This window comes from Cyclospora cayetanensis, unplaced genomic scaffold (genome assembly GCF_002999335.1).
Source record: "Cyclospora cayetanensis isolate NF1_C8 unplaced genomic scaffold, CcayRef3 CcayRef3_contig_53, whole genome shotgun sequence".
NCBI classification, from domain to species: domain Eukaryota; phylum Apicomplexa; class Conoidasida; order Eucoccidiorida; family Eimeriidae; genus Cyclospora; species Cyclospora cayetanensis.
The window spans coordinates 103,409-122,327 of NW_020312514.1; the positions used below are offsets into that span (position 1 = coordinate 103,409).

At 50.7% G+C, this 18,919-nt stretch overlaps 2 protein-coding genes across 2 annotated transcripts; one reads left to right on the forward strand and one right to left on the reverse strand.

Moving 5' to 3' along the window:
- Nucleotides 1-5,117: 5,117 nt before the first annotated feature.
- On the reverse strand, nucleotides 5,118-6,724 carry LOC34620340. The gene is made up of 4 exons (XM_022733596.2): nucleotides 6,682-6,724; nucleotides 6,616-6,642; nucleotides 5,591-6,320; nucleotides 5,118-5,175 (listed from the first exon to the last, which is right to left on the reverse strand). Exons 1-4 carry the CDS (start codon nucleotides 6,722-6,724, stop codon nucleotides 5,118-5,120), a joined length of 858 nt encoding a protein of 285 aa, XP_022592479.2.
- Nucleotides 6,725-13,214: 6,490 nt separating this feature from the next.
- LOC113146725 (AF4/FMR2 family member 4-like) lies at nucleotides 13,215-18,673 on the forward strand. The gene is made up of 7 exons (XM_026334913.1): nucleotides 13,215-13,382; nucleotides 13,629-13,771; nucleotides 15,752-16,001; nucleotides 16,353-16,580; nucleotides 16,981-17,232; nucleotides 17,338-17,976; nucleotides 18,257-18,673. The coding sequence occupies exons 1-7, from the start codon at nucleotides 13,215-13,217 to the stop codon at nucleotides 18,671-18,673; spliced, it is 2,097 nt and encodes a 698-aa protein (XP_026190698.1).
- The last annotated feature ends 246 nt before the right edge of the window (nucleotides 18,674-18,919 follow it).

The window sequence follows — 18,919 nt, forward strand, 5'->3', positions numbered from 1 at the left end:
TCTTGCCGCGCCTGCTCGCTGGGCTGTATTCGCCCTTAAATTAAGCCTACACTACTTCCATGCACAAAAGACCATATCCCCTGGATTCTGTACTCGTAAAAGGGCGAGACAGAGCAAGAAAAATTGAAACGCACACCCGTCGCGCATGCCCAAGGCAACCACACCCAACCCCTACTAGGCGTCGCCGATTCATCCAACTCCCACTGCTGCCGCATGCAGCAACGGACTTCTAGACCATAAACGGCAATCCTAAGCCTAAAATTCTTGAGCTGCTAAGCGATATTACTCTGGCCTGATAGTACAAATGTGTAGAAATCCCCGTCAGGAGGCACAGCCCATGGCCTCCATCTTCCTTTTCTCATACAATGCGGGTCCACTGACGGGGGAGTGTATGTGTGTGTGTGTGTGTGTGTGTGTGTGTGTGTGTGTGTGTCAAAAACACCCACCTCCAGTAGCCGACCGACACCCCCAGTGACTATATGAACACTTCAAACGGAACTTCTTTCCTTACAACGAAGGAGCTTCTTCCACTGCTCTGCGAGAAAGGCCAGACGATCCTGGATTATTGGGAACAGGCTCCGAGTTTGTGTTACCCTCCAACTTAAGTCTCCGTAGGGCGACATTTAAGTAGACACTCAGCACAAACTCAAAATCTGGTGGAGTGTTCCTCTCGAGTAATCCCACCCTCCCTTGCGCACTGCCCCCAGAAGTTCCGACATGAGGTGAGAGGGGCAGCTAGGGTGAAAGGAGGTGCATCCTTTAGGCACTCCAAACAATCAGGAGCTATTGTACATAATATCTAGCGCGCACGCATGCATTGCTGCGTATTCGCATATACAGCAAAGATTACGCTGCAAGAGACAAGGTGTACTACCAGGCAAACCAAAACAGCCAACTCTATAACTCTTGCATGAATACAACTACGGTACAAGAAATCTTTCAAGTCTAACTAAGCCTACTGCATCCCCCACCGCCATTAATTCAAAGCATGCACCCTCGCATTCTGTACTTGTACCTTGTAACCCGCTGCATGCAGGACAGCGAAAGAGTTCTTACCGTATTGCCACTCCACAGGCAAGCAGGAACGCTGAAAACCGTGCAGATAAAAGTCTATATCGACCGGGAAAAATCGAAGAAAACAAAGGCATACACACCAGCCAACAGAGGACGGAGAAATACCCTCATGATCGCGGCGGCGCGATGACTCGAAATGTGTAGGCCCCATGCGAAAAGGAAGTAGAAAAAAGCAAAATGTGTAAAGAAAAAATAAAAGAACGCACCAGTGCGGCAGTGCTTCCACGCTTCATATAGCCATTTGTGCCCGCGGTCACAACAAGTAAATGCAGCGTAGTCCATCTCAAAGCGCCGAAAGAGGCACAGGAAAAAAGGAGGGACTGTAAAGGTGAGAGGGCTTGCACATAAATCTGTGTGGGTAACATCAATAGAAATCGGCACTTTTTAAAGCCACTTCCTCTGAGAAAGGTGTCTATTTGGCAGAGCACGCGCTGAAAAGTGCAATTACCAAGGAACTCGAGGAGTCTTGTATATGGCTTTCAGCGCGTTTAACCAAACGTAGCCGCAAATTCCCCCGCAGGCAATGAAATTCCCAAACGCTATACCGTCAATCACTAGGGGTGGCGTTTCTCAGCCCATTACGCTAGAATCTATTGTTTAGTGTGCTAGCTGCACTCAAAAGTCCTAAAATCCAGCACTTCTAGATTTCCCTGTGGCCCCTCCAATTCCACGAGTCGCTTGCATGCGCGGCGAAGTCAGCGGATAATGCTTGGACTTCTAAAATATCTTTGGAAGCCAAAATTGGTAAGTCTGTGGTACCTTCATCTCAGCAACTATTAGTGAGCGGATTGCTCGTAGCGTCTTCGCCTTGTCACCTTTCATGCTCCTCGAAGAGACTGCCGATCCACAGAACCAAATCTCAAGACTTGAACCACACAGCTGACATTCGGCTATCATGATTCAGTACGTGTCTCTCTTAATCTTTGCGTGTACACTCAAGCGCACTAGCCACCTGTTCTCTGAATCCCTCCTGGTCAGAGCTCCTCCGTGGTGACCAGGGATGCGAGAACGCAACGGGAAGAAGAATGTGCTGATCAATTTTTCACCCACTATGCATAAGGAAAAGCTTTAAGCCAAGTGACTAATTTTCAGTGGGCATAGAGTCTCAAAATGGTGCAGATGTGTGCGATTGGTGGGCTGTGTATCCCCATCCGCCTCAACGATTCGCAGGAGTCACTACTGAGCAGGTATATAAAAAGGCATTCCAGAACTCACTGACGTACTTCCGATCCATGTTCATAGTAATACTCCTACAGCTTCTGTTAGCCTTCTACAAATGGATTAAGATAATGGGGCAACTTCCTGCGCCGTGACAGAACTGGAGCAAGGGATGGGATGGGCGCCGTTAGCGATTCTGTAGACAACGACGTAGACGCCTTGCTCACCGCTGCCCTCCGGAAATCCTGCAATAAATTCCAGTCAGATCAATCCAAGATCCCTCCGAAACTGTGAGGTTTCTCAAAAGGCAGGGTTGAGAAGAATCTTGCTGCTTTAGCTGCTGGCAATCTGGGCATGACAGTGCATACTGATCTGCCGCGGAACGCATCCCAAGGGACCAGTAGCACCGCGTGACCTGTTGCACTTTAGTGTGGAGCTCACCGTGCAAACTGGAACTGCAAAACAAAGTTGGATGTACACAGAACAAAGTCCCTATTCTATTTCGAACCACAGCAGGCCATTCCCAACAGTAGTAATTCACCCTTTAGGCGCTGCAAACTTGGCACTAGTAACGGATGCATGAGAACCAACAGCGAACGACATACTGGAATATTAGCAAAATGTCTAGAACTCCATTATGACTTGACATCGGATGTTTGTTGGTCCGCTCGGCCGTGACTCTACGACGAGCCTAACAATTGAATATCATGTGAACACTGCGAACCATTCTAAGGTGGATGGGCACGCAGAGCACACCAATCCACCGCATTGCACTACTTGCAACTCTATGCCCATCAACGCCAATTGCTCGACCTGAAGCTCTTCCTTATGCATAGTGGGTACATAAGAATAAGGCACATTTGTCTACCCGTTGCTCTCTCACATCCGTGGTCAACAATTAAGAGCTTCTGTCCGATCTGGAAGCATTCAGAGAACAGGTGGCTAGTGCACGTGGAAATATGCGCATAGCTCAAAAGAGGCATGCATTGAGTTATGAAACCGGCTGTAGAGCATTTGTTTGGGGACTTGAGATTTGGTTCTAGTGAATCGGCAATCTCTACAAGATGCGCAAAGTAATTAAACGAAGACAATCCCCCCCAAATAGCAGGATCACTTGCCATCCCCTATCTACGCGATGCTCATTTTTACTCTGTCTAATTTTCTACAAATGGAAGGTGTAACAGAGAATCAATGGTGGCTTCCTACGAAGGTTTTAAAGTGTTGAAATAGAAGCCAACTTTGCCGCACAAGGGGGTGACTATTCTTGCAGTAAGAAGTCCACAAAAAGGCGTAGAAAGTATGGTTTGCAGGACTGCTTTTGAGTGCAGATGGCAATAAATGAGAGCTTGCAGTGATGTCCCTAATTGTAGCCTAACCAGCCACACGAGACGAAAGTTTCTAATGAAAGAAAGTGCATAAGGTTAGCCCTAGTTGTTGGCTATTGAGCAACTATACTTTTACTCTCTGACGGGGAATGTGCGGCTCTGTTTGGTGCACCGAGTAACTCGCCCTGGCGGGTACTCCTCGTGTTCATTGGTTATTGTCCTTCCCTTGAGCACCTGCTCTGCTTTTTATGCAACAATGGATATTGCTTTTAACGTTGCCGGTCTTTGTGGCTACAGTGTTGTCCACACTACTTAAATTTACGCCCAGATTCGGTAAGATATCCCGTCCCTCTTATCATCCTTGTGCCGCTTGTGGGGCTGTAAATCGAGTGTGCTGCATAAAAACTCGTGTGTATTGTAATTCGCTTTAGACAATTAAGCTAATTTCCTTTTTGTAGGAGGCCTAAATATTTCAGTGCTTGGGCGAATGCGAGCCATCGCTCCACAGCAGCCTTTTTGGTTTGTATGTGTGCCCCCCTTTCGTTGTTGGGTAGCGCATGTGTATTTTTTCTCTCAAGTTTTGCTGTACTTAGTGCTCCAGGCATTTACTTCCCTCAAACTCACAGCGGTTTGCATTTTCCTTGTCTGGGGAGTGGTGATGGGGATGCAGCTCCTCCACGTTCTGCACACAGCTTATCTCGATGTATGAATGTGAAGCCCTGGGGCGCAGCCTGTGGAATAAAGGGGGAAGAGGTTGTGCCGGCGAGAATTTTACTTAAATACATTCTAGCTGACAATTTATATGTTGGAATTCGCGAAGTATCGAATGATTGATCAGTAGTCGGTATGATCCCAAGTGATGTTAGCTCAATGCAATAGGAATCGATGTCGTGTAAGTACGCGCAAGATGCTGTGTGAAACTAGCTGTGAATACTCGGGGTGATTAGAGAAGGCAGCAACCTGCACCCTATGTCCTTCCCCCCCGATGTCGGAACCCTGAGAGAAAAGGGCAGACAGGATGTAGAGCACGTTTGAGAAACATCAAATAACTTTCTACAAAGCTTTTATTTGAGTCTGAAGAAATATGGTTCTCACACCTTAGACAAAATGTTCCATCCACCCACGTTGCTTGCAGCTACGCAAACAAAACGCCGGGAAAGAGAGACGTTAATATCCGCAGAGGAGCGTTAACAACCTGACGGCTTGCTGCACAGATCGATTGTCGATGGAATTTGCTGCTCAGCTGCATTGTGTAGGTCTGTTCACGCAAGGCAACGTAAGAAATGACGCATGGGAGGCATCAGTGCGGAAATATGCGTGCTGCAGTTTGTCAAATTTAGTAAACTCAGCTTTTCGCTTCGTGTTTAATAAACCGACTCTTTGCTCCCCTAAAGCTATCTGATGCATCCAGGATTCACATGTTCTCCTCGTGCTCGCTTTCCAGCCAAAACAGAGCCAATCCTATGAAGAAGGAAGAGCACCACAAAACTCACTCCCCAAGTGCGACAAAACTTGAACACAAGGGGGCATGCGCATCCATCGAGAAACCAACACCAAAGCCTAAGCAGCAGCAGCATCACGAGCAGCCCCAAATTCTAGAATACAGGTTAGTTGATGACTGGAAAGAAAAATGCGGCCATACAGAGAAACATACACAACTAAAGCGGGAAACAGTATGCTGCTTGCGAGCTCCCCTTCTATCTATGGGGCCCCTCTGTAGGCATGACCCTCTGCGCGCCCCTTTCAGGGGCCCTCCAGAAACAATAAAGAGGGTCTAAATACTGCATGGAGCAGCTAGTAGATATCCGCATTCCGCAGACTCAAGCCGCAGCAAACTCCAATCCCTCAAACCCTAGACAGCGGATATCGTTTATGAACGTGAAGTCCATGTTTTGGCACTTTGGCAGGTCTGGCCTACATTATGACGCCATTAGTGAACGACTTTTTTAGCTCTACACGCCTGTTCAGTTATCCATTTTCACTTTTGTGGTGGCCGCAAGATCTCTACCGGTAAGCGAATTTTCACCTTCGACCGCGGGCTGAGCGAGGCAATGTCGATTCCACCCGGGGGTTCTGGTACTGCTCGCTTTGCTGGAGGGCCTCCAAGCGGAACTCCTTCCCTGTGTTTTTGCTGAATCTCAGCCATGAACGTGTCTAATGCTGTGCTGAAGAGAGTGATATTTCGCAGCTCGAGAGGCAAGGAAGGGAGCAGACTTCGGGCTTGGTGGGAAGCCTCCTGATATGCCGCTACACTTAGATTGCTGAAGGCAACATCTGGCGCATCGCTGGTATATTTCTCGTCAAAGGCCTCGTGCCGATCCAATATACCCTCAACAAACGAAACGAGGTATTTTTGTGCGGCATGGGCCCGGTCCAAGTAGTGCAGCATGTCTCTGCTAATGGCGTCTCCTGACGGAACTTTCAACAGGGGCCCCCCCAAGTTCAGAGTGTCATCACACAGCCTCTTTATACTGCCAAGCTTTTTGGTTGCTTTCTTCATATTGTCTAGTGCCCTTTTTAGCTGTCCCACAACTTGGTAGTTTCCCTCCCTCGTCTCCAACACCGCATCCTTGTGGATCCTCCATTTGGGATCCCTTGGGCCCCAAGGCAGATATCCTAATATAGAGTACACTGAGTCGCACGCAACTCGCCATTCTGCTGAGTCAGACTCTAGGTGTGCCACCAGGAAATTGTACAGAAGCTCAGGGTCCTTGGAATTCGAATGCCTCTGCTGCTGCTCTATCAGCTGCTCGGCTTGCTGCACCTGGTGGTCTAGCTCCACAAAAGGCTTCTTGGAATGGGAAGGTCTTTTGAAAATTGTAAAGTCGGGGAGCAGAGAGGACAGCAGCAGGTGCATCATGAAGCCTACAACAAACGCCTGCAGAAGGTATCTGCCAGACTTGTAGGGTTTCGCCGCTGGCAGTGAATCAGCTGCAAGTGGGGCCACCCTAGAACCATGGACTCTTGGAAGTAACAAAACATACTCCAAAGGATCGTGTTTGGGAATCTGTGCGAGTTCTTCCCCTGACAGAGTGAGGGAAATGATATCATCGGAGTAGCTGCTGCTGCTGCTGCTGCTGCTGCTCTCATCTAGTTCCCAACCATCATGCACAGTCTCAGTCACCGTGGACTCCATGTCCTTTGCCATATTCGTCGCAACCATGCATTCTAAGCACCCGAAGATGCCTCGCACCCAGGGAATCAAGGGATTCTCGCCTTCCTGGCTGCAATAGGATGAACAAATCCAATAAATAAATAAAATACACACTTGTGGGTTATGATGTAGACTATGGATCGTGAATTACGATAAATCCGACCGGTCAGGAGGCAAGAAAGAAGACCGTTCATGGAATGGTGCAGCATCGAATGTCCCTTCTGCTCGCAATAACTCCCAGATACAAAGCCAAAATCCCATTCTCAAGCCCAGAGGCGAAAAAACAAGTATGGCATGCATAAAAGTCTGTGCAAAGGAAAATCAACGTTACTTAGAAGGGAGGTCAGGCAGGGGAACCGCAATGCTCCGCAGTTCCCTGTGCGCTGTATCCAAACCCCACAAGCGAACCGCTTAACCTTAAGTGCAAAAGCTTTGGCCTTTATACATTTATTCTTCAGCCTTACGCTTTGCTGTGTACCGCTAAACGTTTAACCCGAAGCCTTGAGACACATAGTCCCAATCCCAAAGTCTCGAAACTTTGCCAAAAAAACGCTCAGCTACGCACTTCGCGTAAGTTAAATAATCACCACACCATATATCCCCAAACCTTAAAGCTTCAATATATTTCTACTCTTTCTACACTTTTTCTGCCTTCGATCGAAGTAGTTACTTTTGTGCATATGCCATTGAAATTCGTCTAAAGCTTAACTGGAATGTGCTCCAGGCTGCCACCCACGTGTACAGCATTCATACCGCAGGTCTTTGAATTAGTATGCCCAATTTTATATGACACAGGAGTGGCAGAGTGGCTTCACTTCTTTGCCTCATGTTTCCCACCCCCAGAAGTCGGCATTCTGATGCGTGGGCAGGAGAGCACTCCGCACATTCCACACAGGGCCCACTGCTTTCTGCCGAGATCCTTGCAACGCGCCTGTTGTAGTGCTGCTACTACGGTCACCAAAAGGCCCTAAAATGGTATCAAGACATTTTTAAAAACTATTAAGTGTCTATTCAATGGCGGTTCATCCCTCATCTATGTGCCTTTATGGCGGACTACGCTACACTGACAATTATTGTAGTAAGCTTGGCTGCACATTGAATACCTCCAACGAAACTAGCAATATTTAATCAAGAAATAGAAAGAATAGGGTAAGTGGCTTGTATGCTCTTAAAGATTTTTAAAACTGAAGACTTTTAATCACAATCTTGAAAAAAATTATGTATGGTGTGTTTGAGCGCTAGATGCAATGTGCTACTAGCTGTGAATACTCTGACTGTTCAGATGGTGCAGATACGCCCGCCAATCCTACCTGTCCTCCTCCTCACGTCCCGAAATTTGAGGGGCAGGGCATGGAGGAAACTCGATTGCGAAACACTCAGCACATTGTTTTTAGGAGTGAAGTGTCTCCGTGCGGGGAGAGTACATGGAGCACTACATTCGCGTCGTGTCTCTCCTGAGGTTTGCGCAAACATTCATATGCATTGACCACCACATTACTAACTTCCTCAGCGGCTAGCGGTGGCTGCTGACCAGGTGTAGGCCCCGATCCAAGGAAGCCTCCTCAGTGCCAACCAGGGATGCGGAGTGCAGCAGGTAGGCGAGGGTACTGCTGCACTACATATCCCCTAAGCTCAAGGAGGAGTTTCAAGTCAGGTGGAATTCCAGTAAGTTAAGAGTCGCAAATAGTGCAGGAGAGGGGGTGTGCCATAGTGCGATTGCCTATCAGCCCCAGGTGGTTCTCAATAGTCATTATTATGATCAATGATTAGGGGAGTCATAAAGACACTTTAGAAGTCACTGTTCAACTTCCGAGCTCAATACTAATGATAAACTTGGGGATTTTGCGAGGTGTCCAGATATGAGTCAAGAATGATTCATAAACTTCCTCAGCCGCAATAGAGTTGGAGCAAGGAATTAAATGGGTACGTTTGATGAGTTTGTGGACAATGATACAGAAGGTGTCCTGGTCGCTCACCTACGGCACTGCAGCGATACAGTCCATAGTCATATTGTCTCATTCCTTTGATTAACCAGAAGGGTTTGCGAAAAGCGGTGTTTAAGAGGATCGCGCTGCTTCAGCTGCTGGAAGCCTCGGCATAATAGCGCATACTTCTCTATAGCGGGACGTATCTGTGGTGAGCGTTTCTCGTCTAAAAATCTCGTCCTGGCAGGATATAGTGCCCGACGGATCATGGAAAGACGAGGCCCGGCTGTTCCCCGAACAAGCGCCACTGCTCTACGCCAGGTAGCTCCTTTGCAAACCTGGCGCCTCCCTCCACGGATACGAACCCACAGCGATACACCGTTCATGCAATAGCGCATACGGATACGTTGGGATGCCGAGTGGAGGCTCCTAAAAAATATGGAATAGCAGAAGTATCCGATGACGGCTGAATGCGCGTGTGTTGAGATCCCAAACTCCATGGCCACTTTACTCAAGCTTCCCAAGAGTTCTTTTCGGTTGTTTCTTAAAATGAGTCACTCTGTTTCTTTTTCTGAGATTCAATACATGTATTCTGTTTAGATGCATTTGAAATGAACCTGGGTTTCCACGTTTACATGCCCACGGGGCCCACTGTAGCACGCCTGTAAGCCAAATGGTAACATCGAATTCAAGCGTTGTCGTTACTTGATACGTATAAGCGCCTTGAAAGAAAAGCCAACTCTATCTGGATCCGTCAATTAAAGATTGAACGATCCTTCAAGATAATCTTTGTGTGCACTGCTATCTGCACGCGAAGTCGGAGTCTCTGGGGTTAGCAGGCCACTCTGGATAATAGCTTCCCGATAGGCATATTGAGGACCAGTGCGGCTGCATGCTAAAGAGTACGTTTTTTGCTATGCTTACGTTTCAAACCTACCTAGAGCTATACTAAAATTCGTTGTTAAGCTCAGCGACGGGGGACAGCACGCAATCATACACAAATCCTTGAATAAAATTCTTCCCCACCACTATTCTAGGCATGCACTATCCGTCTAAGCTAGTGGAATAGGCAATCAAACAACTCAGCAACTAGGAATGCTTCAACTTCTCGAAGGCCGTTAGTGCAGATGTAACAGTGCTTAAAGCGCGCTGCAACTATGAAGAAAGCAGCTGGAGGCGCCAGTGTAGTGTTGGAGCACCACAATAGCGCCCGCTAGGTGTTTCCATACAGGGACACTTTAGTGCAGTCTCAATACAAAGTTGATCAGCTGTAATGTATGCTTGAAAAGAGCTGCTTTCTTTGCATGATCTCGCCCCTCAGGGCCCCAGCAGGTGCACATAACGACGGCTAGGATGCGCGTTGCTGCACCGTCCAAACACTCCGAGCATTTACAACTCATTGCAGAAAATAGCTGCCGCACAGGTACACCTCATATATTCTTATCGCATCGGAATAGCTCCACACTGCAACCAACAAGATATACAATCTGTCAAGTCAAACTTTCAATTCTTTACGAATGCTTCGTCATAGATGACTAGCGTAGTAGGCAGCGCATAAATGTAGCCTAGCTAGGTGCACCACAGAACTCCGGACAAATGAGACTTCACTATTGGGCTTCACATTGCTCCACCCTCTAAGCTACCCAGGACTTCACCCGCAGCTGCGCACAGCAGCTTCGCTCACAACCACACAGTATCCATTCCCCATGTACCAACCCCGCTAACTCCAGTCGGCAACAAAATAGATTATACGGGCAGCTAAGCCAGCTAGTCAATACTTAACCATGCTTTGAAAATTGCATATCTGGGCGCGTACACGCGTAACTTGACCCGTTATTCTGGCCATCTCGAGCTCGCGACTATCCCAGCCCGTAGCACAAAAGGCAGGACCACATGATGGTATGCATTCATGGCTAGTGCAAGAGAGGCATTCGTGGAGCTTAAGGAAATCACACCACCCATCATGTCTACAGGGAGGGTCGCTTAGAGGCCATCTTTGGCCCTAGAACATCGTGGATAGCTAGTGGCTGCAGTTCGTGACTCGCAGCTGCTACGCAGCGGCTGTGCGAGGCCTCAGTTCGAGGGTCACCCTTAACGCAAGCACCGCCGTGCAGCACACATGATATGAATATGAAAAACACAGGTAGTAGGGGCAAAGGAAGTGACCAGTGAAGAAGATGCCAGGACGTAAGATGCAGACCTACACACACAGAGTGGGCCAGGAACTCGAGAGGCGCAGACAGAGAGGGAACCAAAAGGGAGAGGGAAAAGTGAGGACGCTGAGAAGCACGGAGAGACGACTAAAAAGAGGGGGAAGGAGATACACAGGCGTAAGTACGAGGATAGACGGGACATAGAAGGAAAAGGGGAGCCATCAATCATGCATATCAGCCAATTGTATGGGCTAGAGCAAGAAAATGAGATGGACGTTAGCCTCTTGGGAAAAGCTTAGCGACGCACCACCCTTAACTTGCAGGCAGGCGCCTAAAATTCACAAAGAGAGTGCTTTTTCAGCCTTAGCGTGTTTCGCGCTCGCCAGTCATTTAGTCAGGTAAGGGGGCTCCGTGCATAGCCACAAAAAGCTAGCCCATGCTACATGGATTGCACGTGTCTCACCACTCATTTATTACTTTAGCTACTGCTTGTGGTATAACGGGGCACTGCTGCTGCTGCAGGCGTCATCGCGATCGGCCATGGTTCCTTTTTGTATATACATTCGTGACTCTCTGTATCGTTCTTACTCCGTATTTGCTTCTCTGCCTAGTATACATATAAATGTATTCATATATGTATATACATATCTCATCACCTCAGTGCTGTTCTGATCCTCTTAAATGCCTGGTGGTGCATGGCCGTGTGCCTCTTTTGCTCCCGCCTTTCGTATCGCATTCCCCTTCCCCTTTGCAACCCTCCGCACTTTCCTTCCTTATAATCTTTTGTCTGCCAGTATTTGCCCTATCGCCTTTAATGTCTCCTTTCGCTTATATACGTCGATCGAGTGCTGCAGCCCAGTGCCTGTTCTGTACTGACACCCCTGAGCGGGCAGTCTCTTAACCCATCTCAAGGGCCATCAAGAATATGCAGCAGAAGCCGCCTCTACTCCCGTTATCCCTACGGTGTATCAGTAGAAGAGTGTACAAGAGGGCAGCGGGTGCTCCTCCAGCTCTCGTTTGTGCTGTGGGCGCACCGACGTCAGTGAGAAAAGCCCTGCTGCTGTTGCTGCATCTCCCACACAAGTGTGCCCCCATGCTGCGATTCGTGCTGCGGCGGCTGTTGCCAGTCTTGCTGCTGGTGCCACATAGCTCTGTGTGATTCTTGCTGTAGGTGTCTAGACTGCTGCTTGGCGCCTCCCTGATGACCAGGATTCGTTCCCTGCCCTGCGGGTTCGTCCTCAAGCTCCCCCCTCGCCTTTAGCTGCCTGAAAAACGTCTGGTGATCGATAGGTGCTCCATGACCCTCAACGACGGTACCTGAGCAAAGAGACACCACCGCACAGAGCACTGCTCATGTTGCTGCTCCTTGATTCGCAGGAAAAGAAGAGGGGTTTTTACACGATTTATGAGCTCCTTCCCTCCCCCTCCGCTTCCCCGCAGAGCCGTGACTTAGCACGCTTGAATTATGGATCTGATCAAGTTTTCCGGACCGTCAAGGAGAGTCTCAGTTGGCTTTGCATGCATCTTTGCGCACAAGAGCGCTCCCAGTGCAGGAGGTAGTTCCTGCAACAACACCCGTAAAGCAGCAGTACACGCATCACCAGAAGCCTATATGGTCGCCCCTTCCCCCCCTCCCCCTGTCCTGCTCTATTGTTTGGCTCTGCTTTTGCCGTCTGGCATTTGCTTAGCTGTACCACCTGTTTTCTGCACTCGAAGTAGTTCCTTTTCGTTCCCCCCGCCTCTCGCCTTTTCGCTATACCCACCTACGCCTTCCTCCCCTTACCCCCCCGTTGCTCCCCGACAAAACACCCTTGCGTTCAGCCTCTGTCTTTCACGCTGCCGCCGTTCGTGGCACTCTGCAATTGCCTCCACCTCCACATCTCTCCAATCGTGCATGCTACAGCCTTTAAGACGCTAGCCCTTCCATCCGCGGCACCTCCGTTTCTTAGAGGCCGCCCTCTCTGCGTCATCCTATCATCTCTCCCGTGTTGCCGCTATCTGTCTAGCAGTGCCTCAGTGTGCCTTGTCCGGGTTCCCCTTCCACGGGTGTATATGTATTTATGTATATGTATGTATGTGCGTGTGTGTATGTATGTATATGTATATATCTATGTATATATATATGTATATATGTATATATATATGTATATGTATGTGTGTGTGTGTGCGCAAGCGAGGCATATGCGGGCTGACAGTTCCGTCTCGGCTCTTCTTTAGGGGGAGATCGTCATTCCACGGATTCGACATTCGTCCCAGTTCTTCAAAGTCCAGTTTACACTGCTTTAGCCAGCAGACTCTAAAGTTGGCTCCCAGTTTTAGCTGGACAGGGCCCCACAGTCCTACGCGGGATAGCACAGCGGCAGAGGCAGAGCGGCAACAGCAGCGTGACCATCCACGGGCAGGCGAGCAGGAATGGAGAGACGCCATGGCGCATGACAGAAGCGACGGGGAGAGCCATGGAGACAAAGACGGGGTGAGAGCGCGAGGGAGGCGAGAGGGCTGCTCGCGAGAGGAGGCGAGGAAGAAACATGCGCGGAGAGATGGGGATGCGGAGGAGGGAAAGGAGGCAACGCAAAGACGAGAGAAAAAGACAGTCCGTTCAGACACAGCTTAGACGTGCGGAACAGACAGGAAAGCGCCGAACTTGGCAGCCCCCGCCATAGGAAATCAGACGAACAGACAGCCGCAAAAAGAGGAGCAGCAGAAAGAGAGAAGCCGCTGGTCATACGTCTTGAGAGGACGCAGACAGAGTCCAACGTGCACCCGGATGAGCGTCTTTATAGAGGAGTAGAGGAGGATACACACACAGAGCGAGACAAGGTAAAAGCGATGCCCATAGATCGGAAAAGCAACGCAACGGAGAGGCACCTGCAAGGGAGAAAAAATGGAGGCAGGCGGAGGTGATTCGAGTTGCCGCTTGCAAGGGGAATGCCGGCCTACTGGCTCGCGCAAGCCATTACTTCTAACCTGGAAAAAGGTGAGGCAGAGGCGGCGTCATCATGCGAGCGTAGCCTTGAAATCCGCCGCTTTCATTCGCCGAAAAAAGCAGCAGCACATGATTCGTTGCGGCAAAAGCCTCCGACAGCTTGCGCGTATTGCACCGGCTTGTTGCCCAGCAGCCCTTGTGAATGGATAAGTAAATATTCGCCATTCTGCTGCACTTGATCACAAAGAAGCGCTTGCTGCTGGAGAGAGGCGCAGGAACACCCCACGCATCTACCAACAACGGCACGTATAGCCCCTCGCCAGAGGAGCTCCCGCTCCCGCCTCCCCCGCTGCTGCCAGCAGCTGCGGAAGTGCTGCTGCCAGCAATGCCAGCAGCTGCGCTGCCGCTCATACGGCTGCCGCTGCTCTCCGAATAGTCGCCGTTACGGGGGGAGTTCTGCTGCTGCTGCTGCTGCCCCCGCTGCTGCAGCTGCCGGATTTGCACAGCCACGCGATCCAACGCAGCCTGCGTCGCAGAGTCAATCGTCTCCGGAAAAACCTCCTGCAGCACACGAAAACACACACACCGACACTCATAGGTACACATGTACACACATGTATGTTCACATACACATACAGACACGTACATACGCCTACATACATGTAGACACGTACATCCGTACACGTAGGTACACATATATACGTACACATACATACATGCACCTACATACATACATACATACCTACGTACACCCATACACATAATAGATACACATACATACATACATATACATAGACGAACATACACACGTACACATACATACACACACATACGTACACGCATGTCCATACACATGCATACATACATACACAGTCATGCACACACATTCACACATATGTATACACATACACACATAATTATGGCGACCGCCTCCCTACGTGTGAGAAAGCAGTATGGCTGCGAAACCTCATCGCCTGTACACTTGGCCTTACGCCGTCGGTGATTAGCAGTACCTTGAAGTTCGCAACGACAGCCTCTAAGTACCAATTGGGTGCAACTGGCGGCATTTGCGCTCTGCTCAGTTGCGTGTGCTTCTTCCTACAGCGAGGACCTTGCTTGCAAAAGCCGAAGAAGTAGTGAAGGCACTCCTGCTGCTGCTGCTGCTGCTGTTGCTGAGCGTAATTGCTGCTGCCGCTGCTGCACACCCCCCGGCAGATGTCTGAGCCGATGAGATCTTCCACCGTCTCATTCTGCTGCTCATGCCGATACACACAACAGCCCCTGCAGCAGCAGCAGCGGCACAGCAAGAAGAGCACCCCACACTGCAGAAGGCTTGCCAGACTCTACCGAAAACCCAAGAAAAGGCTGCAGGTGCACCAACAAAGACACCCCAGACAGCGCTTTCCGACTTCATCGCCTTTCGCACAGTTTCCTGCCACGAAAGCACGCGAAAAGACGCACAGAAAGAGGAACACAGCCTCTTTCACGCGCAGCAGCAGCAAAACAACAAGGATAGCAGCAAAACAACAAGAATAGCAGCAGCAGCAAAACAACAACAATAGCAGCAGCAGCAAAACAATAGCAGCAGCAGCAAAACAACAAGAATAGTAGCAGCAGCAAAACAACAAGAATAGCAGCAAAACAACAAGAATAGCAGCAAAACAACAAGAATAGCAGCAGCAGCAAAACAACAAGAATAGCAGCAAAACAACAACAAGAATAGCAGCAGCAGCAAAACAATAGCAGCAGCAGCAAAACAACAATAGCAGCAGCAGCAAAACAACAACAGTAGCAGCAAAACAACAAGAATAGCAGCAGCAGCAAAACAATAGCAGCAGCAGCAAAACAACAAGAGTAGCAGCAAAACAACAACAGTAGCAGCAAAACAACAAGAATAGCAGCAGCAGCAAAACAACAAGAATAGCAGCAGCAGCAAAACAATAGCAGCAGCAGCAAAACAACAAGAGTAGCAGCAAAACAACAACAAGAATAGCTGCAAAACAAGAACAAGAATAGCGGCAGCAGCAAAACGACAGCAGCAATAGCAGCGACTGGACCTGGCAGAGTCCAAGCACACGCCATCCACGCGGCACTTGGGCATGCGGAAGTACACGACACGATGCAAGAAGTCGCATGCAGCTCCACGCATGCAAGCGCCTCGCCACCAATGGCGGCAGACAACGCTGTGGCGTCCGCGAGCTGCAGCAGCCACTGAGTCGGATCCCAAGACGCCCTGCTGCAGCAGCAGCTGCTGCTGCTGCTCCTGCTGTTGCTGCAGCTGATACTCGAAGGCGAAAGGCGTTCGCAAGTAGCGGGGAACAGCCGCTGCTGCTCGCGCTGCCGCTGAGGCAGACGGGTTGGTCTTGCTGCAACTGCTGCCACTGCTCGCATCTGCAGCTAGCACTGCTGCGGCGACTGCTGCCGCAGGCCCATGAGGCAGCGAGAAAGAAGAGCGCGGAAATGCATCTCTGGAGGATACAGTTCCCGCATGCATTGTGGCGGCAAGTTGTAAAGCAGCGGATTGCAGCAGCAGCAGCTGGTGCTGCCGCCGCTGTTGCTGCTGTTGCTACAGGGGGCTGAGAAGGGACTCAGTTGCGTTTGGTACGGAGCGGAGCTGCTCGCCGCGTTTCGCCGCAGTTAGCTCCTTTCGAGGCAAATTACGATGCCTCTAGACCCCTGCGTGCTAGCGCCAGGGTGCTTCAGTTTCCGCAGCAGCTCCTGCGGTGTCTGCTAGGCACAGCTAGCCACAGGGAAGCCAGAGAAAGCGATTTAACGGCTGAAAAAAATACTGTTGTTGCTGCCGCTGGGATGATGGGGCAGAGAGTTGCAAAGGTTGGGGTCGCCAAGAAGACTGTTGGTCTTGTGGTTATTTCGCTGCGGTGGTTGCTGGAGTTCATGTCGCTGTGGTGTAGTCTAGGCTTTTCTGCCTCGCAGCTCCCTCTTAAATTGCTGCTACTGCTGCTGCCTTCGATGCTGCGGCTGCGGTGCAGGTTGGCGTTGCAGCTGCCTGTACGTTTGGGCAGCCGCATGCATGGGGTGGCTGCACTGCAAGCGGCGCGTTTCCTGCCGTTGCCACTGCTCAGTTGAATGCCACTGATGAATTTGTGGAGGCAAAATAGAGGGTGGACTACGCAAAGCTTGAGTACTCGCCGCCGTCGTGGTGTGTGTGGGACTGTGGCTGTTGCTGCATGCATGCATGCAGGCGCGCCTGCATGCATGCATGCAGCAACAGCCACAGGCTCGAAGCTGAGACCCCTCCTGAGAGCTCTCTGTGCGCCGAGGATTCTTTCTGTTCCGACTGCCTCCTCGGCGAATCGATATGAGCGCCCTTTTTGCTGCGGCTGCTCGCGGCAGCACCTCAGCCGGCGTCTTCCCAGTTGTTGCTGCTATCGCGCGCTGGACTAGACCTCCTCCTGCGTGGACTAACAGCTGCAGGGCCTCCTACGGCACAACAACCCCACCTTCTACCGCGGGAGCTGGGGCGGCTTTGGCTGCCGCTTCCCCCACGAAGGGTGCAGTCGCCATCAAGCCTGTGTCTGCAGCGCATTGCAGCAGCAGAGCAGGGGCCGTTGCTGCTTCTGCCGCAGCTTTTCTAGGAAACAGCGTTTCGAAGAATCCTCAGAGCACCGGTATATATGTAGTCGAGGTGGGAGACGCTCCCGTTCGAACGGCGGAAGGCCAGGAGCTCCTCCTGCCGTCTCGAGCTGCCGCTGCCGCTGTTGCAGCAGAGGCGCTGCGTGTGCAGCATCAGGTGCAGCAGGCGCAGCAGCAGCAGCAGCGGCATGTGCCGCAGCATCTTCTCCGACGTCCCCTTACAGGCCTTCTGGCATTCGCTCAGGATGTCTCCCTGCAACTGTTGCAACAACAACAGCAACAACAACGGCAACAACAACAGCAACAACAACAGCAACAACAACAGCAACAACAACAGCAACTCTCTTTACGCGAGCGCTTGATTGAGGAACTGCTTCAGTTTGTCGAGTCAGATACTGCCCTTTGCCGCGAAGAACCTCTCGCCCCTGAGGCATTGATGCAGCAGGATGCAGCGGCAGCAGCGGCGGCAGTGGCAGCGGTCAGTGGCGATGGCACTGGCGCCTTTTTGCAGCAGCGATGCGGAAACTGGGAGCTTCGCGCTGCAGTTTTGCTGCAAGAGCAGCTGCTCCTACCGCCTCTGGTTGCTGCGTTCAGCAAGCGGCACGGTGTTTCTTTGGAGATAAGTCAAGGCATTCGGACGGCCACTCAGAGCCTTCAGACTTTAGAGGTACATGCATGCATGCATGCATGCATGCGCTATGTGGGGGAACGCTAGGCGCTCCTGTTGGTGGTGGCTTGAAGGCGTTCCCGCCTTGAGAAACATTGCTCCCTTTATAGGACTGTGCGATCTCCTCCAAAGTCTCAAACGCAGGTTCTAATGCCGCATCCTAGATACACAGTCACAGCCTCTCGCATTCAAGGGGAAGGCAGTGCCCGCGTGCTCGTTGCACGTGACTTTCTGCTCTCAATTCTACTGCTTGTGCTCTGCTACGCTCTGACTCACGCAGCGCCTACGCGAGGCTTTTCATTCGCTTACACCCCTGCAGCTGGTTGCGCTCCAGGCTGCAGCAGGTCAGCTGCGATCCGTTCTCATTGCTGACGAGTTGCTCTACGGCACAGCATTCCAGCAGCCGCAGCAACCCACAAGTGTTGCTGCGTCTTGCTCTGCTTCTGCCAGCAGCCATGCATGTGAAGGTCTCTCTTCCGGAAGACTCGTATCGCGCGACACCGACGCAGCAGAAGCTGCCGGCACCAGCGCTGTAGCTGCAGTGGCAACTGCAGTCAGACAGGCATGGGAGGCCAGCTCCATAGAGGTGCGCGTGCAGCAGCAGCATTTTGGATTTGTGTATGGTGAGCATGACACTGCGGAGGCAGAAGCCTTGCTGTGGCTAACCGCAGCAAGAACTGCTGTCGCGTTGTTTTAAGTCGGCAATCGCTCTTGCAGCAGCTGCTAAGGGAGTACCCTCAAGCCCTAGTAGGGGCTTCTGGGGGGATGCGTTCTGCTGCTGCCACATTCATGGAAGCAGTTCTTGAAATAGTCGACATTCATAAGTCAGTAGTTCGTGGACAGCCACAGCTAGACGCGTCAGAAACGGTGACAGAGGGGGGCGGCTGGAGTGCACAATAAAGCAGCATAACAGACATTCATGTACAAACACACGTATGTATAT

What these genes read in the sequence shown, in the direction of transcription:
- LOC34620340 (XM_022733596.2), bottom strand. Translation starts at nt 6,724, where the DNA reads ATGCATGGTTGCGACGAATATGGCAAAGGACATGGAGTCCACG. An exon ending in CAAAGGACATGGAGTCCACG is followed by an intron (nt 6,643 to 6,681) that starts GTGACTGAGACT and finishes GAACTAGATGAG; the next exon opens with AGCAGCAGCAGCAGCAGCAG. An exon ending in GCAGCAGCAGCAGCAGCAGC is followed by an intron (nt 6,321 to 6,615) that starts TACTCCGATGAT and finishes TAGACCACCAGG; the next exon opens with TGCAGCAAGCCGAGCAGCTG.
- LOC113146725 (XM_026334913.1), top strand. Translation starts at nt 13,215, where the DNA reads ATGGCGCATGACAGAAGCGACGGGGAGAGCCATGGAGACAAAGACGGG. An exon ending in CTGTTGCTGCAGCTGATACT is followed by an intron (nt 16,002 to 16,352) that starts CGAAGGCGAAAG and finishes GTTTCGCCGCAG; the next exon opens with TTAGCTCCTTTCGAGGCAAA. An exon ending in AGAGCCTTCAGACTTTAGAG is followed by an intron (nt 17,977 to 18,256) that starts GTACATGCATGC and finishes TGACTCACGCAG; the next exon opens with CGCCTACGCGAGGCTTTTCA.